Source organism: Alternaria viburni, assembly GCF_023758015.1.
Source record: "Alternaria viburni strain BMP 2772 chromosome Unknown scaffold_6, whole genome shotgun sequence".
NCBI lineage: Eukaryota > Fungi > Ascomycota > Dothideomycetes > Pleosporales > Pleosporaceae > Alternaria > Alternaria viburni.
Window position 1 is genome coordinate 326,501 of NW_026055775.1, and position 20,055 is coordinate 346,555.

Below are 20,055 nucleotides of genomic sequence, written 5' to 3' on the forward strand. Positions count from 1 at the left end.
CCTAAGCGAACGTGCACTATCTACTGCATACAGTGCAGAAGGAGCTGCATGGCGTGGAGCGCTGCCAAGTTCATCGCATTAGCGTTGACGTTAGCGCTGTTCGCTATTGCCTCGGTGTTGTTGAGGTTTTGGGCGCATACGAAGACCGGCAACAAACCTGGTATTGACGATGTGCTGATAGTCCCGGCTTTGGTAAGCGACGCGAAGAAGCCTTCAACGAAACGCTGACTCACGGCCACACAGATATGTGTAGTCGGTATGGCTGCTGCGATGGTTGTTGGTCAGTGAATACCGAATGATGAAATCGCCGTTGTCTCACTCAGCTCTAGGCGCCGAACTTGGAGAAATGGCCCAGCATCAGACAAACATAAACGGTCCTGATGGCCCGATATTCACCAAACAACTAGCGGTATTCGAGAAGGTAAACACCTCTTCCAGCCAACTCCACAACTACTCACAGCTACAGGTCAACTATACCCTGCAACTGCTTGCAGTAGCTTCCCTAGGATTTACCAAGTGCTCTATACTATGCTTCTACCGTCGCGTATTCTGGGTTTATCCGCGGTTTCTATTCGTTAACAATGTTTTGATCGTCGTCGTGGCGGTGTGGATGGTATCTTTCTTGTTTGCGATGCTGTTCCAATGCCGACATCCGCAGATTATTTGGACGACGTTTGAGTACGCACCAATCCGCCTGGTCGAGTGTGTGGAGCAGGTACCCTTCTACTTCTCTGTTTCAACCAGCGGTTTCATGTTAGACTTTGTTATTCTCGCCACACCCGTACCGGTGATATACCAGCTGCAGATGCACTGGAAGATTCGACTTGCGGCAGTTTGCATCCTGTTGCTTGGAGCGGTGTAAGTATTCCCATCGAACCCCATATAGAGCAAACGTTGACCAAGAACAGTGTGTGTGGGGCTGGTGTCATGCAACTTGTGCAATTCGTAAGGATAGGCCAAGAAATAGCGACGCATTATGATGACATAACTTGTATGTCCGATGAGCTCTCAAGGCCTGAACACCACAGCTAATGACGGGTTAGATTTCACTACACCGATCTTTGCGTGGAGCATGGTGGAAAGCTCATTGGCCGTGGTGGGTGCCAATCTTCCCCTTCTACGACCGTTGCTACATCGCATCGAACGCACCTGTTCTTGGTTTGCCCGTTTACTCCGCATTACCGGGTGCGAACGTACTGTGAGTGGTAGCACCGGGACGAGAGGCTCCGAAGTGAAAGCCGAAACGGAGAAAGAGGAGGTGAGATTTGAGAGGGAAGAGTCTATACGAAGTTACTTCAGTTTTGAGTTGCCGACTGGTCCAGTGAACCGTCCAGATGTTCCGCGTGTGGCCGTGACCGCGAAGCCATCTAGGAGTTAGGCTGCCTTGTCCTGTTCATGGAGTTTTGATGAACAAAAATTTGTGCAGCCACTGTTATTGCGACGAGAATGCATCGTTAGAGTCCCAAGTCCGGAGAGCGGATGTATGAAGATAGCAGCCTCGATTGCGGCATGGCGGAAGCTTCCGCGCTTCGTGACGATGATGCCGTCTTCTCCGACCGAGGGTTAGCAATTACAAAAGCGCCTGTGCGAAGAAGTCGCGTCATACGCACTCGCCCGGAATTTGTGCTTACACTCAATACACTGTGATAGCCTTCATGAACAGTGCTCGTTCAAGACTCATGGTTAGAAAGAATCTGAATGCCATTGACCAAAGGTATGGAATGACGGATGGCATAGTCTGATGATCGTGGGTGTGATAATAGCGCGCTAGCTGCTAGCGCGTTTCGTTCGGGCCCCCGGGCCCTGACCTAGGAAATCAAGCACTCCGCAATAAGTAAAATACCTAGGTATCAACACCTTCTGTAAACCTCCGGATAGCACACTACTCCCGGTTTTCCACTTAACAGCCACTCTCAATTGATTCCCCGTTAGCCAGACTGCAAAGAAATTCGGAATGCCCGCGGTCATACACCCATCCATTCCCGGATCGAAGCATAAAGAGTTTCGCATCTTCATCGCCTCATTACGCCACCTCACGACAGATCAAACCCAGTATATCCGTTCTCCGCCGTCTCGTTGATGGTCTTGTAGTAAGTTGGCACGCCGCCAATGTACATCAATGGCTCTCTAGGCTTCCCAGGAATATTACTTCCCATGTACCACTATCGCCGCGTTAGTATACCACAATTCCTGATCCATCGGCTCATTGCGACTCACAGAATCTACACTGGGCAACAGCGACGCATTAGCAAGCTTCCAGATGAGCTTTTTCCACTGATCTTCGCTCTCCTTCTGGGCCACGATCTTACGAAGCGACTTCTCCTTCATATGGTTCATCATTTGCAAGATCCAGCCGCCTTGCAGCTCAGCGCATGTGGGACCATTGCACAGCGCAGTCGGCGCTTGGGGCCCATATGTGAAAAACATGTTCGGGAAGCCTGCGACAGCCATTCCGAGATACGTCTTTACGCCGTCCTTCCAATGCTCGCTCAAGCTCTCGCCTGACGGACCGCGGATATCGATCTGTTTCAGACCACCGGTAAGGGCATCGTAACCGGTCGCGCTGATGATGTAGTCGAATTCTTGTTCTTTCTCTGTGGTCTTGATGCCTTTCTCGGTAATCTCTTGGATCGGCGTACCCTTCTCGCTGATGTCGACAAGAGAGACGTTGGACTTATTGTACATTTCAAAGTACCCATTCTCTAGCGCGATACGTTTGCAACCGAAGGAATAGGGTTGCTCAATGGGAGCGAGTGTATCAGCGACTCTGTTGTCATTGATCCTCGCCCGCGTCTTGTCTCGCCAAAAGTTGTATGCTTCGCGGTTGGCTTCTTTGCTAAAAAGCATGTCTTGATAAGCCGCAAGCCAGAACTTGAAATCGCCTTCATTCCATAGATCTTCGTAGACCTTCATTCTCTGTTCTGGCGTATCGTCGAATGTAGAGCGGGGGATGAACTCAAACGAGAAGCCTGAGAAGCGGGTTTTCAACGCTGCGAAGAAGTCCGGATACTCAAGCTTGGCGATGGCTTGTTGCGGAATGTCATAGTCGACTTGAAGCATTGGCATTGACATGTTCAGTGTCCGTTGGAAGACTGTGAGCTGGCTGGCAGTCTTGCTCAGCTCCTGCGCTATTTGAATGCCGGTAGCCCCAGTTCCAATAACAGCCACCCTCTTGCCGCGGAGATCAGGTTCTTCATGAGGCCAAAATGAGGGATGGAGGAAGGTGCCTGATCAAAGGTTAGTGAGTTTCACTGCGACGGCAATGTGATCCGACCTTTGAAAGAATCGATGCCTTTCCAATCGGGAATGTGTCGCTTCGCCGCGAAGCCAGTGTTCAGCAACAGAAACTTCACCTTGTACATCTCGCCCGCCTTCGTTTTCACTGTCCACCTCGCTTCGTCATCACTCCATGTCGCAGATGAAACGAACGTGTCAAACTTGGTATCCTTCCTCAGATCCCATACCTTAGCCACGTGAGCAAAGTAAGCGCGAAGCTCCGAGCCTTCTGGGAACCTCTGCTTCCATGTCCAATCCTTCCAAAGCGCTGGGTCGGAGAATTCGTAGTGGGGAATGGAGCTGTCGACACGAACGCCTGGATACCGATTCCAATACCATACACCACCGTAATCGGATCCGTGCTCGACGAGCTTGACGTTATAGCCTGCGTCGCGGAGTATCTTCAGTTGGTATACGCCGCAGAAACCTGCGCCAACTATCAGGGCGTCGAGCTCTTCGATGTACGTGCCATTGGTGCCGTTAGCACTGCCGTTGAGGGACACTCTTTGGATATCTTCGATGGAGCCCATGTTGATATGTGACTTAAGCCACAGTCGCGCTGGTGGAAGCAGATATAATGTTGATTCCACTGCAGGTTCGGCCGAGGAAGAGATGACAATGAGGAGAGGCTTACACGGATAGCAGATTGTTGGACTTCTTGCGTAACTTAAATGAATAGGCTGCACTTCATCCGGGGTGTAATATCACAGCGCATCGCGCGCGAGAGGGTAATCCTGCAGCTCTTGGTCTTGTTCATCAGGCCATGCCTTGACGAATCCTTGTGCTCAGTCTCGGACTAGATTGGTGAGAGGTGGTAACACATTGCGTGCCCCGCTTACTCTGGTACGGGGTCCTTCGGAAATGGCACCGTTGTGGACCCGCCAAGGTCTCTGCGGTACGGCACGCCCGTTGGACGGCTGGGGTCAGTTCCTGAAGCGGGAATGTGGGATTGCAGGAGGTTCAATACCTATCGCACGATACAACGTGGACGTCACATTGACATTGCTCCAAAGCACGAAGAGTGCACTCATCGCTACGGTCTTGTTGTGACACCAAGCTTGGCAGCGCCTGCAGCGGATATGGTCAGTTGCACAGCTACGGGTGGAGGATGTAAGACCCATGTAGTACTATATGCATCATGGGAGGTTCGGCCCTTTTATCATGGGGCCGACGAACCTGGCGCTACAGGCGGGGAAAGGTGGCGCGGGCACTCACTGGAGGAAGACCGTTTTGTAATCATGACATGCGTTGATGAGGGCTCTGCTGATGCGTCTTGCAAGCATGGCAGATCTTGCCGGGCGGTTTTGCACCAAACAACTTGAAGTCAACAATGCATCCGATGCCGGCCTATGTAAAGATCAAAAGAATGACATCAGCTGCCAGGCTTACACTCAAGTACGATGTGCATATCAGCGGTTACTATCCTCATGCTAGACATATTGACAGATGCATGTGTTATTCTGGTCTGAAGTCTGCGACATTGTACTTTCAAAGGCATTATAGGAATGTCGCACACGATAACAACGGATGAGACAGCTGCTCTGACGTGCATAACGTTCGTCGTTGTGACAGCGTCTAGTCACAGTACCTAGGTAGCTTCCAAGGTTCTTCGTTAGCTGTGAACCTACAAGATAGGGAAATACGCCGTGTAACCCTGACTACACAAAATAAACATCATACCACACCTAGCAATTAGCAACAGACAAAACAGGCGACGATGGAAGGTATGAAAAGAGCCTATAGACGTTGACTTAGCGATATAGGTTGTTGTGGTTCGCACCGGTGGAAGTGCTTGGCAAAAAGATTCACCAAAAAATCAACACCACGACTCCTGGACGACGACCACATGTCCTCAAGAGCGCAAAAAACAAGGAAGCCCGACGTGGGGGTCGAACCCACAACCTTGAGATAACCAATCGAGTCTGATTAGGACGTGAAAGCTAAGAGTCTCACGCTCTACCGATTGAGCTAGCCGGGCGATGCTATTGTTTGATGGAAGAAGTCCATGTTGAAACGCCTCTATACTCAGATGACACTTCCTGAGAGTAACGTTCAGGCTGTAGCAAACCAGGCTGCAAGTTGTTGAAGTTTGGGATTGGTGGTGTTGGTAGCAAAGAAAATTTCTTGCGGTCGTGTGGGGCCGGCGGCGGCGGAGAACCGGCGAACATCGTGCGTGTAACCTACATGACTTGTTAACCGAGAACGATCATGCTCACGCTCTTCTACTGTTCGGAGGGATTTGCTGGTGTTACGGATGGAAGGAAATTGTTTGCAACTCATACTTCAGTCGCGGTATAGGGGCGTCCGGCGGGCATCGATGCTGCGACGACGTGTGTCACCACCAACAGCGAGCTCCTGAAGTCAGGTATCCCTGCCTTACCACTTGCTACACACGGGAAGATGACATTGCTGGCACTCGGCGTTGAGATCGCGAGGCTAGTTACTGCAGTGTAAATAGGGGCTCATGACAATCCAGTCGCACGCCCTGCCTAGGCACGCCCTATGAACTCCAGACCGCTCCTTGCTTGGAATCATAGATCTGGCGTAGGCACCACGCCAGCAATGAAGTCCGGGTCGGATCAATGTAGTTGTTCTTGATGTGCTGCGTGTACTAGGTGTGTAATGGGCGCATGTTGCGACGCAGTTAGGATGAGGCAGCTACCCGGGGGAGCGATGGATCAACTGAGAGTGGCTCAATGTGTTGGTGCAATGTAGCAATAAAGACCGCAAGAACATCGCAAGCATCTGATAAAGATTCAACGAAACCAAGAGTCGTTGTTGAGGTTGCAGTGTAGTGCTCCTTGTGGACACCTTACACCCCATAGCTGCAGCACCCTGATGACGTATCCACTCCTGTCCCCATGTGCACAGACCACTATCTCAGCTCGGATCAGACGGCTACACCCAACACAGAGCCTCGTTCTTGTGCAGTCGACGTTCACACAAGCTTTCTGATCGACGTCTAGTGCGAGGCTGGACTTGAGAATTTTGGAGACAGTGCGAGGCTGGGTCCAAGGATTGGTGCATATCTAGTATCGACTTCGGATATGTCGACGCAGCCTGGTTCCCTACTCCAAGCGTACCTCAGGAGGCTCAGATTAGCATTGTTGTTAGCTGGATAATATGAAAGCTTGAACTACATTCATATTTTACGTTGAAAAGTATATTCTTGATGGTATATATTGCTGCCGTTACATCGTTTACTCATACATCATGAAAAGAAGAAATTGCAATAGGCATGCATGCAGCCCACCGCCCCCAAAAAAGGTATACTTGCGACCCAACGCCTTGCTGTGACATAAAACAAACAACCCCCAAAGATACAGGATTCATCATGGCGATTGCCAAATGCTCACCGATAGATCATCTCTTCCCTGAGAACACTCCTCGGTGGACTGGGTACGTGTGGCGCAGGGAGACTCAACCTCTTCGTTTCGACCTTGACCTCGCGCAGATCGATTTCTTGTTCCAGTTCGCCGACATCGTGATATGTTCCCACATGTTTGACCAAGCTGTCTACTGTCCGGCAAATCGCGTCGACGTCTCTGCCCTTGCTACAGATTGTGCACGCGTACTCGCCATCTGGGGTATGGCACTTGATTACGAAGCGCTGGGCAAGACGGAACTCGCGTGTGTCCATGATGTCGTGTTCATAGCCAGTTGTCTTGTCCCAGACGGTGACGGGTGTTCGTTTGCCTATCATCCAGAAGTCTTCGCTGGTTACGTCGAGGCGCACGCCGCATGCAGGACATGCGCAGCTACCTCCAGGGGCAAAGGAAGCTGCCAAGGGATTTCCGGGCATGTATTGTAGATCGAGTGCGTAGCGGCAGAAGAGTTGCTCGGGGCCATCCATGGGCATAATAGCACTAGGCGCGCGCTGCGAAGGGACGAGGGAGCGCGGAGGCGATGCAGGGCGGGGTGGAGGTGGTGCGCCGACTTGCGAGCCTCCTAATCGTTGTTGCGCTTCTTGAAGAGCGATCATGGAGCCTTCCCTGGCTTGGTTTGAGGCGGCGATGAGTTTGGACATGTCGGCGCGAGTCAATTGGCGGTCGTTGTATAAGGCATCTTGGAGGACATTTATAACGGTTTGTTGGAGGGAGATGATGTGCGCTTGCAGTTTGTTCTCGACGATGGCTGTGCGCGGGGTCAGTCTTGTACCAGTTCTCCAGCGCAATCCACTTACCATCACCCTGGGCGAACCTGCTGCCCATCCTGCCATAACCTTGGTCATACATTCTCTGAACCATCATGCCATCCCTCTCAAAATTGTTTCCTACGTCGTCGCGCCCTCCACCGTTCTTCAGCCGATCGATCTCCTGTTGTCTACCGTCGGCTCTCTTCTGCGCCTCTTCGAATTGCTTCTTCAGCTCCTTGATCTCGCCATCTTGCTTCGTGTCGCGCTGTTTCTGTCGATGCTGTTGGCGCTTGTCTGAGACGCGCTCCCATAGCCCCATAGACGCCGTGAACGTGCCGACAAGCGTGGACGCCAACGTGGCCACGATGAAGGTTTTCTGAGCCGCACGTGTTAGATTTGCGATCAACAGTAAGCGCGGAGTGGGCATACCTTGAGTTTCTCCTCTTCGATCCATGATGCGTAATTCATTGTCGCGTTGGTGGTATGAGCAAGTAGGCTCGTACGCCGCTTCAATATCGAACCGTGGAAAGGGCCGAGGAGATGGCGTGTTAAGGTTGCACGTTAGGAAGACGACACGTGCGTGCTTGACAGATTATGATTCCAGCTCTTTCAATCTCGCGCAAGCAACTGCCTTTTCAGAAATCGATAATGCAACAAAGTGAAGTAGGAAAAGAAAAGCGCGGAGAATAAAGCGCAACCCCCTCCGCATTGCCAATGACGCACTCTGTCCTCCGCCCGTCCTGTAACACACGCGAGTCGAGCCCCCAAACGGCGCCCGACCTTAGATCAGCCGGGCATGGGAAATAGCGGCAGCTGATTGCACCAAATGTCGCGCAAATATCGGAATGGGCATGGGCGCAGTGCTCTGACCGCTGGTTTCACGATGTGTTGCGAGCCGCGCCAGCAAAGTGGATGCGCCATGTGCAGTGATGTCATGCCGCTAGCTGGATTGGCTTTAGCTGACATGCGGGAGATGAAGCCGGCGAGGACCGCAACCTTAATATAAGCATGGCGGCCACGAGACGCCTCGACGGAGTCGTATGAGGTTTGCAAGGAAGCCTCCAGGTTGCGGTTTCACATGCATCAAGTGAATATGGCGGCGAACCTTGGAAGCCACGTCTGCTTCAGCCGCTCCAACGCGTCGCACTCCCAATGGCACGTTGTGTGATCTTTTATCGATCTTCTCAACGGCTACGCATGGATATACTTAGGTACCTGCGCAGTATATGACATGAGATTGTCAGGGGTTTGTCCATTCCCGGCTGCCTGTCATCACCGACCCCTTTGTAAGCTGACTGCATTGCCTTCCCGCAGCCGAAAGCATGTTGGTATCAGCTACCCGGCGCCTGCCGAGGGTATCTTCAGTCCTTGTTTTGTTGTTGTACGCGACATGGGATTCTTCAGGTTTGGACGGTCCGATAAAGATGTCGATCTGATTCTGTACAAACACCATGCCAGTCCGTGTTGTTGATACGTCAAGGACATGACGTGAGCGTACGCCCAATGCAAGTCTACGGCGCGATGGCCAGGTAATGAAACAGCATCAACCTTGACGCACGCTTCACCGACTCTTTCGACAAGGTATCGTTTACTATTGGAAGTAATGTAACAAACCCAGTTCTTCCAGAGCGTCAACATTTGCTAGCGAACATAAAGTCTCTTACGACACAGAAAATAGCAGAAGCTAAAAGAAGTGAAAACAGGACAAGAACGGCAAATTGAGAGCTCGCTGTATCCTATGTGTTCCGCGCGTCGACAAGCATTCCATTTATGAACATCAATAAAAGCATTATCGTCGTTTGCTCTAGCATCCGCTTGCAACACTCTCAATCGCGTACTGTGAACAGAGACGTCAAGAACAACCCAAGCGCTGACATCGAGCAAAGTCTCGCTAGTAGCGATCAACCTTGGAAAAGGTAGTTTTCAGCCACTGTGAGATGGTGTCAAACATGGCTTCTTTTGCAGCTATTCTCGCCTTCTCCGCTTCGGGATTCTTAGCAGGAAAGCCTTCGAATGCATGTGGCTGGCCAAATACTTTATAGTATTGCACCCCCGGCGCCGACCAGCCTTCCTTGTTCGGATTCTTAGGCCTGCCGCCCGCAAGCTTCTCAGCCATGACTTCGACCTCGCGGCAGAACATGTCATGCTCAGCTCCGATAAGCAGAATCTCCTGCGGCAAGCTTTCCCTTGTACCAAAGTACGTTGGACTCAAACGCACATCCTGCATGGATTCCTTCTGAGCTTCATCCAGGTACAGCTTCATAACATCATCCCAGCTCTTTCCTATGAAATCAGGGACTTCAGGATCTGGCCGAGTTGCCATCTTTGCATCGCTATCGGGGCCGAAGTCCACGGCAGGATAGATCGATACGACACCCACAACTTTGGACACGAGCCGCGAGTCTTGGGCCGCGCCGAGGGTAAGATTGCCTCCGGCTGAGCTGCCGCAGAGGACGACTTTTGACTTATCGATGGGCAATTCTGGGTCATCAATCACGGCGAGCGTTTGAGCGACGACATCCTCGTAAGCCGTGGGGAACTTGTTTTGAGGCGATTTGCCATAGTCTATACTGACTACAATACAGTTGGCATGATCAGCAAGATGTCGCGCCAGGACGTCGTCTGCTGCGGGATAGTTGACGATGAAGCCACCACCGTGGGCTCTGATCACGAGGGGCAGCGGAGTCTGTTTGCCTTGAGAGTCTTTTGGTATGAATATACGGCAGCCATAAAGACTCGGCCGACAAGGATAGTTCTTGATATGATCTGGCTGAGTTGCAGGCGCTAGCCAGGGTGAGGTCCGGATATAGAGCGAGGTGTGAGCGATTGCTCGGATGCAGGCAAACTGAACGTGCGATAGCGCCCACATGTCGAGTTTTCAAACGCTCCTCGGGTGCCAACCTTCTTGCATCTGATAGAAATCAGTGAAGCTGGCTTGTAGGTGTTTGCCTGCGCCACATGGGCGAAGGTAAGGTGGGGTTGTCTGGGGGCCTTGTGCACATATTTGGCCTAGCTCTTGGAGACAGCCACTAGTCCCAATGAAGCGAAAGCCGCGGAAATAGCGATGATGCGCCTGCCACGGATCAATAATCGAATGATGACAAAAGATCGCGGGGCAGCAGCAATCGAGCTACCCCACTCTCGAGCCTCATGGGTGGTGCAGTCGCGTGTGGCCGGCATCGGGCCATGCAGGACCTAGCATCATCTTTTGTCCATTTCGAAGTTTCGTTCCGTGCCTGTTGATGCCTTTGCGCCCCTGAGCTTCACCATCTATCGTCAACATGGCCACTCCCAAGATCAGTGGGCGGGGAATCCGCATCGCGATTGATGTATGTCTCACCATCGTGCGTACAACTGTAGCTGACAAGGCAGCGCGGCGGTACCTTCACAGACTGCGTAGGCAATCCCGGCACGGGCAAGATGGAAGATGACATTCTCATCAAGCTCCTCTCCGTCGACCCCTCCAACTACGATGACGCGCCGCTCGAAGGCATCCGCCGCCTCCTCTCCAAGTTCACCGGCACCGAGATCCCCCGTGGACAGCCGCTCGACACGTCCAAGATCGAGAGCATACGCATGGGCACCACCGTCGCCACCAACGCGCTGCTAGAGAGGAAGGGCGAGGACATTGCCATGGTGGTCACAAAGGGCTTCAAGGACTGTCTCGAGATTGGTAATCAGAGCAGGCCGAACATCTTCGCGCTGGATATCCGGAAGCCCGAGGTGCTGTACAAGAAGGTCGTCGAGATCGATGAGCGCGTCACCCTGGAAGACTACGCCGAAGATCCGGAGAGAAACCAGACACAGGCAAAGAGCATAGAAGAGGCCGGAGACAGCGCAGAACTGGTCAAGGGCTTGTCGGGCGAGACCGTGCGCATACTGCAACGACCACGGGAAGATGCGATAAGGAAGCAGTTGCAGGACGTCTACGATAGCGGACTGAAGAGCATCGCCGTCTGCTTGATGCACGGATACACATACCCCAACCACGAGGCGTTGGTGGGCAAGATCGCGAGGGACATCGGCTTTGAGCACGTCAGCTTGAGCCACGAGCTTATGCCCATGATCAAACTGGTTCCACGCGCTACCTCGGCCTGCGCAGACGCATACCTCACACCCGCGATCCGAAAATACATCGACGGCTTTTCCAAGGGCTTCGAAGGCGGCCTTGGATCCAAGAGCGTGAAGCGCGAGGAGGGCTCCAAGGGCGCTCGATGCGAGTTCATGCAGTCAGATGGTGGCTTGGTAGATGTCGACATCTTCTCTGGCTTAAAAGCCATCTTGTCTGGCCCTGCCGGTGGAGTCGTTGGCTATGCGCTCACATCTTACGATCCCGAGACCAAGATTCCCGTTATTGGCTTCGACATGGGCGGCACCAGTACCGACGTCAGCAGATACGGCGCTGGACGCTACGACCACGTCTTCGAGACTACCACAGCTGGTGTTACCATACAGTCTCCGCAGCTCGACATCAACACTGTCGCAGCAGGTGGTGGTTCGCGCTTGTTCTGGAAGAATGGACTGTTCGTCGTAGGCCCAGAGTCGGCAAGCGCACACCCAGGGCCAGCATGCTATCGCAAGGGTGGCCCACTAACCATCACAGACGCGAACCTTTTCCTTGGCCGGCTATTACCAGATTTCTTCCCCAAGATTTTCGGCAAGAATGAAGATGAAGGTCTCGATGCGCAAGCGAGTGAGAAACTCTTCAAGAAATTGGCTGAGCAGATCAACAAAGAGGTTGCAGGTGGTAATAAGGAGAAGGAGATGTCGCTGGACGATATCGCAAACGGGTTCATTAAGATCGCTAATGAGACCATGACCCGGCCGATTCGAAGTCTGACAGAGGCCCGTGGACACGATACAAGCAAGCACAGGCTCGCCACATTTGGTGGTGCGGGTGGCCAGCACGCGGTCGCCATCGCCGAAGCACTTGGCATCTCGCAAATCCTGATTCATCGCTACTCATCAGTACTATCAGCATATGGCATGGCACTCGCTGATGTTGTCGATGAGAGGCAGGAGCCAGAGTCTACAGTATGGTCGGACGAGAAGGATGTAAGAGAGTACTTGAAGAACAAGATGGCAGATCTGAAGAGCAAGTCAACGAGTACGCTTAGGGATCAGGGCTTTGACGAAGAGCATGTCCACTTCGAAGAGTACCTCAACCTGAGATATCGCGGAACAGAGTCGGCACTTATGATCATCAAGCCGACGAAGGAGGAGGCAGAGCAAGAGTACGACGGCGATGAGTGGGCTTTTGGCAAGGCTTTCGTCAAGCAACATGACCAGGAGTTCGGCTTTACTCTACCCGATCGCGACATCATTGTCGATGACGTACGAGCTCGCGGCATTGGCAAGACTTTTGAAGGTCTCGAGAAGAGTGTAGATCAGCAACTCAAGGAGATCAAACCAAAGGACCTCTCAGGAGACACAAAGCGCTACGATACCCGAAAGGTCTTCTTCGAAGGCGGCCGGCAAGATACCTCGGTCTACAAGCTCGAAGACTTAGAAGTGGGCGATCGATTGAAGGGTCCAGCAATCATCGCAGATGGTACGCAGACCATCGTCGTAACGCCTGGTGCCACTGCGCTTGTCATCCATACTCATGTGGTGATCAACATTGGTGAGACGGAAGACCAAGATAAGCAGGTTGACACGAAAGAAGTCGACCCGATACTGCTCAGTATTTTTGCTCATCGGTTCATGGCTATTGCTGAGCAAATGGGCCGCGCGTTGCAGAAAACCAGTGTGTCGACGAACGTCAAAGAACGACTGGACTATTCCTGTGCACTGTTCGATGCGGATGGCGGACTAGTCGCTAATGGTAAGTTCATCGCTGGAGTGAACTGAATCAGCTAACGCCAGTGTAGCTCCTCATTTACCAGTGCATCTCGGAAGTATGTCAACCTGTGTCCGCAAACAAGCCGCCATTTGGAAGGGCAAGCTGAAGAAAGGCGATGTCCTTGTCTCTAATCACCCCATGTTCGGCGGTACCCATTTGCCAGACATCACTGTGATCACACCCGCGTTCAGTGGCGACAACATCATATTCTACGTCGCTTCCCGCGCGCATCATGCCGATATAGGCGGAATACTTCCTGGCTCTATGCCCCCTGCGTCAAAGGAGCTTTACCAGGAAGGTGCAGCCATCAAGTCCGAGAAGTTGGTGTCGGAAGGACACTTCAACGAGAAGCGCATCACCGAGCTACTCTTTGATGAACCAGGCCAATACCCTGGCTGCTCGGGTACGAGATGTCTCAGTGACAACATCAATGATCTGAAGGCCCAGGTCGCGGCTAACCAGAAGGGTATCAACCTAATCAACACACTGATGTCGGACTATGGCGAGCGAGTCGTCAAGTTCTACATGACAAGCATACAAGCCAATGCGGAGCAGTCCGTTCGCGCGCTGCTCAAGGACGTATACAAGCGGTTCGAGGGCCAAGATCTGAGCGCAGAGGACTTCATGGATGATGGTAGTCCAATACGACTGAAGGTCTCTATTGATCCTGAGAAGGGTGAAGCTGTCTTTGACTTCTCTGGCACCGGGCCTGAAGTGTACGGAAATATCAATGCGCCAGAAGCCGTCACCTACTCAGCCATTATATACTGTCTGCGCTGTCTGATCAGCGAGGACATCCCATTGAACCAAGGCTGTCTCAAGCCTATTCACGTTCTCATCCCCAAGAAGTCGTTCCTCTCGCCGTCTGACAATGCCGCTGTTGTAGGTGGCAATGTTCTCACAAGTCAGCGCGTGACAGACGTCGTCCTCAAAGCATTCCGTGCTTGTGCTGCAAGCCAGGGAGATTGCAATAATCTCACTTTTGGATTTGGCGGTACAACATACGGACAAGGAGAAAAGAGCGGCGAACGCAAAGACACGAAGGGTTTTGGATATTACGAAACAATTGCAGGAGGATCTGGTGCAGGCTCGACTTGGAACGGCACCAACGGTGTTCATACGCACATGACCAACACCCGAATTACCGACTCCGAGGTCTTCGAGCGAAGATACCCCGTTCTACTCCGTGAGTTTTCACTCAGGGAAGATAGTGCAGGTAAGGGCATGCATATCGGTGGCGAGGGTGTAATCCGCGACATCGAGTTCCGCATCCCCGTTCAAGTCAGTATCCTCAGCGAACGAAGAGTTTACCATCCATACGGTATGGAAGGAGGAGGAGACGCCGCATGCGGTTTGAACATCTGGGTGAAGAAGGTAGACAAGAAAGCCATCGACCAAAATTCGGATTCCAAGCGCCCAACGGAACTTGTGGAGGATGCGCATGCGCCTACCACTTCTCATGCAGTTGAAACTCTGCTGAAGAAGGATGCCGACATCAGGAAGGAAGATGTGGAGTACAGATACATCAACATGGGCGCTAAGAACACGGCAGCCATGCGCCCTGGTGAACGCATCATCATCCACACGCCTGGTGGCGGTGGCTGGGGTAAAGAGGGCGAGCAAAGTAGGGTGCAGGACAGGATTGACCCCAAGGGAAGTTGGAAGGGTGGAAGCATAGCTGGAAGACAAAGTACTGCGGAGGCTAGTGCTTAGAAGATAACTTTGTATATCGTGTGAAAACTACAACGAACACATTCCACCTTCAAGCACAGTCTGATGCACGTGACTCACATTGCGGCGTCAACGAAAAGCATCGCCCTCCTAGATACCCTCCTCAAACCACCGTCTAACCTCCGCCTCGCAAACATCTCTCCAATCCTCCCCAGCCCCGCCTTCCCTTCGATGCGCCTTCGCCCACCCCTTCGCAATTCTATCCACCACATCCTCTCTCCCACCCTTCCACCGCGGAAAAAAACGCATATTCTCTGCCTCAAACTCTTTCACAGCTTCCACAGGCACCGGCCACGTCTTCCCAAAATTCTCCCCATTGTCTAGTATAACATGACCCGCTGTGATGCCATACATGGGCCTGTCCGCCATCGCCCTCGGCAGCAGACGCGTAAGATCTATCCGCCTATACACCATGGAGATATACATTGCAGTCGCAAGGAAGTACTCCAGCGGATCATGATTCTTCTTCGAGCTGGTGGGATACTTGAAGTCGGCGAAAGTGATATCGACATGGATGTGTGGGTGCTTTCGGCAGAAACGTGCTATTTCAACGAGGTCATCCCACTTGACCGGGCTGATCCAGCGTTTTCTCAAGATAGGTATGGTATCTTCCAAATTTTCGTAGTGTAGTGAGAAGTTTATCGAGGCCTGCTGCTTTGGTGTGCAGCGTGCTAGGGTAGGTGCGAGCGACGAGGCCTGGTCTACGAGAACATCGTTGTAGCGGAGTTCCAAGTCGGCTGTTTCGCTGCGGAGTTGGCGGCATACGTTTTTGAGTTGGTTGAACGCGTGGGGCTGCGGATTGTCCTGATGTGGCTGTTCGCATGATCTTTGGTGGGGAGATCTGGGCAGGAGGGATACATGTCTGGAAGGAGCAGTTAATGCAAGCTCGAATATGTGGTTGCGGAGTTCGCCTGGTAGACCTAGTAGGGAGAGTGTTGGATACGACACTGGCGTCATTTCAGGGCTCTTTGCGGACGCGCTGGTCTTGTCTTTCGCTTTCTTTGTTGCGTGATCTTTGGGAACTTCTTGTCCATCATACTCGGAGTAGTTTCTTTTGCGTGTATTCCAGACCATCTTTGCAGCGGGTTTACTGAGATGTAAGACTTGTGAGGAGAGAGCTGAAGTATATACCTGCTCTGATTGTATTGCGACACGAAGAGTAATCCAGAATGTCATAGCATTAACATTTATATTACTCTAGTAGGTATGAGAACACCATAGATACGAAAGTCGTTATGCGAAAAGTTTATATACAAGCATATCAAGACCCTGAACGCCTCACTTGCTCTCAACAATCATACCATCACTCTTCCTTGCATTCGCAAAGTTCTTACTCTCATAGAACGCAATCATATCCTTCCATCCTTTCTCCCATTCTTCCTTCATCCACCCATGCTCTGCAATCCATAGCTTCTCATGCACTACCTTCAACGAGCCATCGCCCTCTCCCTCGGTGGGGAAGAAGCCGCCCCATTGCCTTTCCAACTTCGTTCCCGGGTACGCGCCCTCAGGACCGAACTGCCAGTTCAGGTATGCTTGCTCAGCCATCAAACAGTTGTAATTATCTGTCTTGACATAGTTCTGAAGCAGCCGAGCATGCATGCGCGAAGAAGGTGTGAAGACCATTGAACCGACGTTGATGTTGGGGTGCTTAGCATCGAGGTCTTGCGCGACGCCAGCGAAGATGTAAGGTTCGCAGACCGGGCCGTCCTCCAGGAAGTCATCGAGATGCAGCTTCTCTGGTATGCATTCTTGTATGGGCGCAAGCTCAAACATCTCGTCCATGTTCGACAGAGGAAACGCATCTGCATCCAAGAACAAGATGCGCTCAAACTCCGTCTCCTTCCACATGTTGAGCTTGGCAAATAGGTCTTTCCATCGGTCTTCTACGCCATCGACATTGCACTCCCAATGAAGAGGTGGAAGCTCGCGGACTAGCGCGCCAGCACCTCTGAGCAAGGCGCGTTGTTCGTCTGTGACATATTCGGCTACGAAGACGATGAATGGGTGCTTTTTACTACGTGTGCGGGATGACCAGAGTAGGCGGTAGATGAGCGAGTGGATGGCGAGGAAATATGGGTCCTTCAGGGAAGGATTGCGAGTAGCGAGGAAGGTCGCGTAAGCATACCCTCTCGGTCCGTTGGGATTGTGGTTGCGAGGCTTCTGTTTCATGTACTTTTGGAGTACTGAAGTGGGGAGCTCGAGTTGGAGTTCATCTTGGAAATTGTATTTTGTTCCGGGTATGTGTTCCGTGCTAAACGGTGGCGAGGCTCCCGCAAAGGAAGGTTCCGGTTGAAAGCCTGAAGCGGAATGTGCGTTGGCTAAACTGGACGGCCGAATACCGTCTAGTAAGCCCTTCTCTCCGATTGCGGATGCATCGTCATGCTTGGAGCCACGGTGCCCGTCCGATGGCAGGATCTCGATCCCGTCAATGTGCCCGTCTCCATGCGCATATGAGAAACCATATCGGTGTTGTGCAACAAGGTATACGGTTCCGAGACAAGCAAGTGTCGCTAGGGTAATGTTGTGTCGCCGTCGCATATTGTGTACGGAAGTACAGTCCAAGGGTTTCGCGATGGACCTTTAGTCAGGCCTAGATGCAACCTTCGTGAAAAGGAGGGGGGAACTTCACATGCACATTTGGTCAAACTGCTAGGGCGCCGAGCCGTGTCGTAGTCCAGCCGACAATGAGGTGCATGTCGCCTGAATGGAACAGTGACACTGACGACGACCTGTTGATCCTGATCACAGTCCCAACACAATTGAGAGCAAGGGTCGAGTTAATCACGCACGGTGATGTCGCCAATTCCGGGTGCTGCCGTCAGCATGATCGGCAGGCGAGCAGGGACCACCAGTCCATGCCGAGCAAGTACCCCATGGGGCGCCGCTTCGGAGCAATCTCCACTTTGGATCACCAATAAACATTTGCACCAACATGATAATGCATCTTACCCGTTTAGCACCTGCAGTAGCGCCGTGACGGGTTGCCCCTGGCGTGCCAACATCACATGAAGCCGAGCCAAAAGTGTCTAGAGGAGTCGATAGTCGGCCAGCGCATTGCGATGACACAAACGAAGATTTGTGGATGAAGACTATTTCAATTTCTTCTAACGTACAGAGTAGCTGCGCTGGTGTTTTGGAGGGGAGACTTGTGACTGGATGGTGCATCTGTAAAGCCAATTTGCCAGCTTGACGCTGGGCTCATCGACTAGTTTCGTGACAACCTCGGCTGCATACAGCGTAATGGGTAGGATAATTAGCTGCGATAGCCAAAATGCAGGCTCAAGCCCCATGGGCCCCCCCTTGGGAAGCGGGAACTTGTCGACCCATCCTGGAAGACCGTCCTGGTGGAATGGTCTTGAAAGCCCAACCGCGGCATAAATTCGGTCTCCTATTGTCCAGATGACTAGGCCATGAACTAGGTACAGCGCGAAGGAGATGCGCGCGAGGTACTGGCAAAACCCGGTTTCGAAGAAGCGCTTCAGCCATGGCAGTCGTGGAATCGACGCTACGGCTAAGAACGCAGCCCAGAAGAGGTAGAACCATTTGGCGTCAAAGACAGCCTGGGGCTTGAGATGCGACAGCCATATCCATCCGGGAGACTTTGAGATGAGTACTGTGTGATCAATATCGGGTGCATCGAATGCTGGTACACCGCCAAGGTAAAGTGCGGCGATGAACAAGTGGAAGAATATGAGCTCCTTGAATCCAGCTAGGGCATTGAGAAATCGTGGAAGCTGGTCTTGCTCCGCTAGCAGGTCGAGGTCGCAGAGCAGCATTCCAGATATGAATAATGCTCCATAGAAGCCGTCTACCACGTACAGGAAGTAGAAGGCCAGAACCACCTGGCACATGAGGCGAGCATTGCGTGTGCATCGGGAAAGAGCGGAGAGTGCGGTGTAGACGATAATGGATCCTTTGAACTCAATCGGAATTGACCAGGAATGAGGGTGGTAGGGCTCCGTGAATTCGTAGATGTTCGTAGAGAAGACGAAGCTGTAGTTCTTGAAGGTTCGATACCAGCTGACAACATCCTCGCGGAACGTAGGTTCCATATTGCGCATATCGACAGATATTCCACTCCAATGGCGGAACGACATCCACGCAAAGGTGACGACGATGATGGGAAGGTATAGTCGAAGCCAGCGGCGGAAAAGGGCAGAGCCGACGGTGTTCGACGCACTTGAGATCTGGCCCTCATGGATTTGTTGTAGGCTTTTGAGCGAAAGGACATATCCTGAGATGACGAAAAAGATAGCCACTGCGAAGTGACCACCTGAGAATATGAGTCGAAAGAATGGGAATGCTGCCGAGTAGTATTTCCCATCGTATCCAAATGAGGTTTCGAATGCTTGATTGCCCTTGCCGCCATGAGACCAAAGTTGATTATGGTGCAGGTACACCAAGAACGCCGCAAAGCCCCTTAGGCCGTCCAGCCATGCTGTTGGTCTGACAGGCTTGCTCTTCGTGATAGAGCGTAAGCTCAAAAACTCAGGACGCACTGCGTTGAGACTCAATTTTGTTGTTCGTACTGGTTTCCATATTGTCGGCGAGAGTTTGACCTCTTCAAGGCAGCCTTTGTCGAGCAAGCCTTGGTGTGTGGCTGGCATAGCTGAATCCGAAGCGGTAGCAGAAGTGATGGCGACTGTGGTTTCGATCAAATGTAAAGATCAATATCTAAGAATCCCACAAACGCTTGGTACAGGAGCGAATGGTGCGGGTGTCGCGCGAGGCTAGAGAACGCGTAGTTTTCTGACGGGAGCTATGGCTTTAGCTTACCTCAACCGAGGCAGCATGTGTGGTTCACAACGGTAAGTTTAATAAAGCGATCGTCCAGGTCGAGCCGATCATGCAAGCGGGGAATGATGAGCTTGGCATCATAGCCCAGAAGGGTCCGAGGTTGCACCATTGTGAAGTTCAACAGCCCACGAATCAAGACAGTTTGATATCACAGACAATACAGTTGGACCGTTCCTGATGAGAGACGTCCGGTGCGGGGCTTGAGTGGGGATACTACCGTTTGTGTCGACGCCTCCGACCATGTTGCAGGGATCATCGAGAGAAGCTTTAG

At 52.2% G+C, this 20,055-nt stretch overlaps 6 protein-coding genes and 1 non-coding gene across 7 annotated transcripts; 1 reads left to right on the plus strand and 6 right to left on the minus strand.

Annotated features, from left to right (window-relative positions):
- Positions 1-2,033: 2,033 nt before the first annotated feature.
- J4E79_003554 (uncharacterized protein) lies at positions 2,034-3,806 on the minus strand (the record flags this gene model as incomplete). Its single annotated transcript, XM_049352448.1, has 3 exons — positions 2,034-2,162; positions 2,218-3,227; positions 3,275-3,806. 3 exons carry the CDS (start codon positions 3,804-3,806, stop codon positions 2,034-2,036), a joined length of 1,671 nt encoding a protein of 556 aa, XP_049212827.1.
- Positions 3,807-5,150: 1,344 nt separating this feature from the next.
- Positions 5,151-5,254, minus strand: J4E79_003555. Its single transcript has one exon. It is a non-coding gene; the product is annotated as a tRNA-Lys (tRNA).
- A 1,374-nt stretch (positions 5,255-6,628) lies between these two features.
- J4E79_003556 (uncharacterized protein) lies at positions 6,629-7,879 on the minus strand (the record flags this gene model as incomplete). The annotated part of the gene is made up of 3 exons (XM_049352449.1): positions 6,629-7,410; positions 7,460-7,787; positions 7,841-7,879. The coding sequence occupies 3 exons, from the start codon at positions 7,877-7,879 to the stop codon at positions 6,629-6,631; spliced, it is 1,149 nt and encodes a 382-aa protein (XP_049212828.1).
- A 1,423-nt stretch (positions 7,880-9,302) lies between these two features.
- On the minus strand, positions 9,303-10,280 carry J4E79_003557 (uncharacterized protein; the record flags this gene model as incomplete). Its single annotated transcript, XM_049352450.1, has 1 exon — positions 9,303-10,280. One exon carries the CDS (start codon positions 10,278-10,280, stop codon positions 9,303-9,305), a length of 978 nt encoding a protein of 325 aa, XP_049212829.1.
- A 412-nt stretch (positions 10,281-10,692) lies between these two features.
- J4E79_003558 (uncharacterized protein) lies at positions 10,693-14,966 on the plus strand (the record flags this gene model as incomplete). The annotated part of the gene is made up of 3 exons (XM_049352451.1): positions 10,693-10,740; positions 10,784-13,235; positions 13,297-14,966. 3 exons carry the CDS (start codon positions 10,693-10,695, stop codon positions 14,964-14,966), a joined length of 4,170 nt encoding a protein of 1,389 aa, XP_049212830.1.
- Positions 14,967-16,262: 1,296 nt separating this feature from the next.
- J4E79_003559 (uncharacterized protein) lies at positions 16,263-17,525 on the minus strand (the record flags this gene model as incomplete). The annotated part of the gene is made up of 1 exon (XM_049352452.1): positions 16,263-17,525. One exon carries the CDS (start codon positions 17,523-17,525, stop codon positions 16,263-16,265), a length of 1,263 nt encoding a protein of 420 aa, XP_049212831.1.
- A 566-nt stretch (positions 17,526-18,091) lies between these two features.
- J4E79_003560 (uncharacterized protein) lies at positions 18,092-19,594 on the minus strand (the record flags this gene model as incomplete). Its single annotated transcript, XM_049352453.1, has 1 exon — positions 18,092-19,594. One exon carries the CDS (start codon positions 19,592-19,594, stop codon positions 18,092-18,094), a length of 1,503 nt encoding a protein of 500 aa, XP_049212832.1.
- Positions 19,595-20,055: the final 461 nt, after the last annotated feature.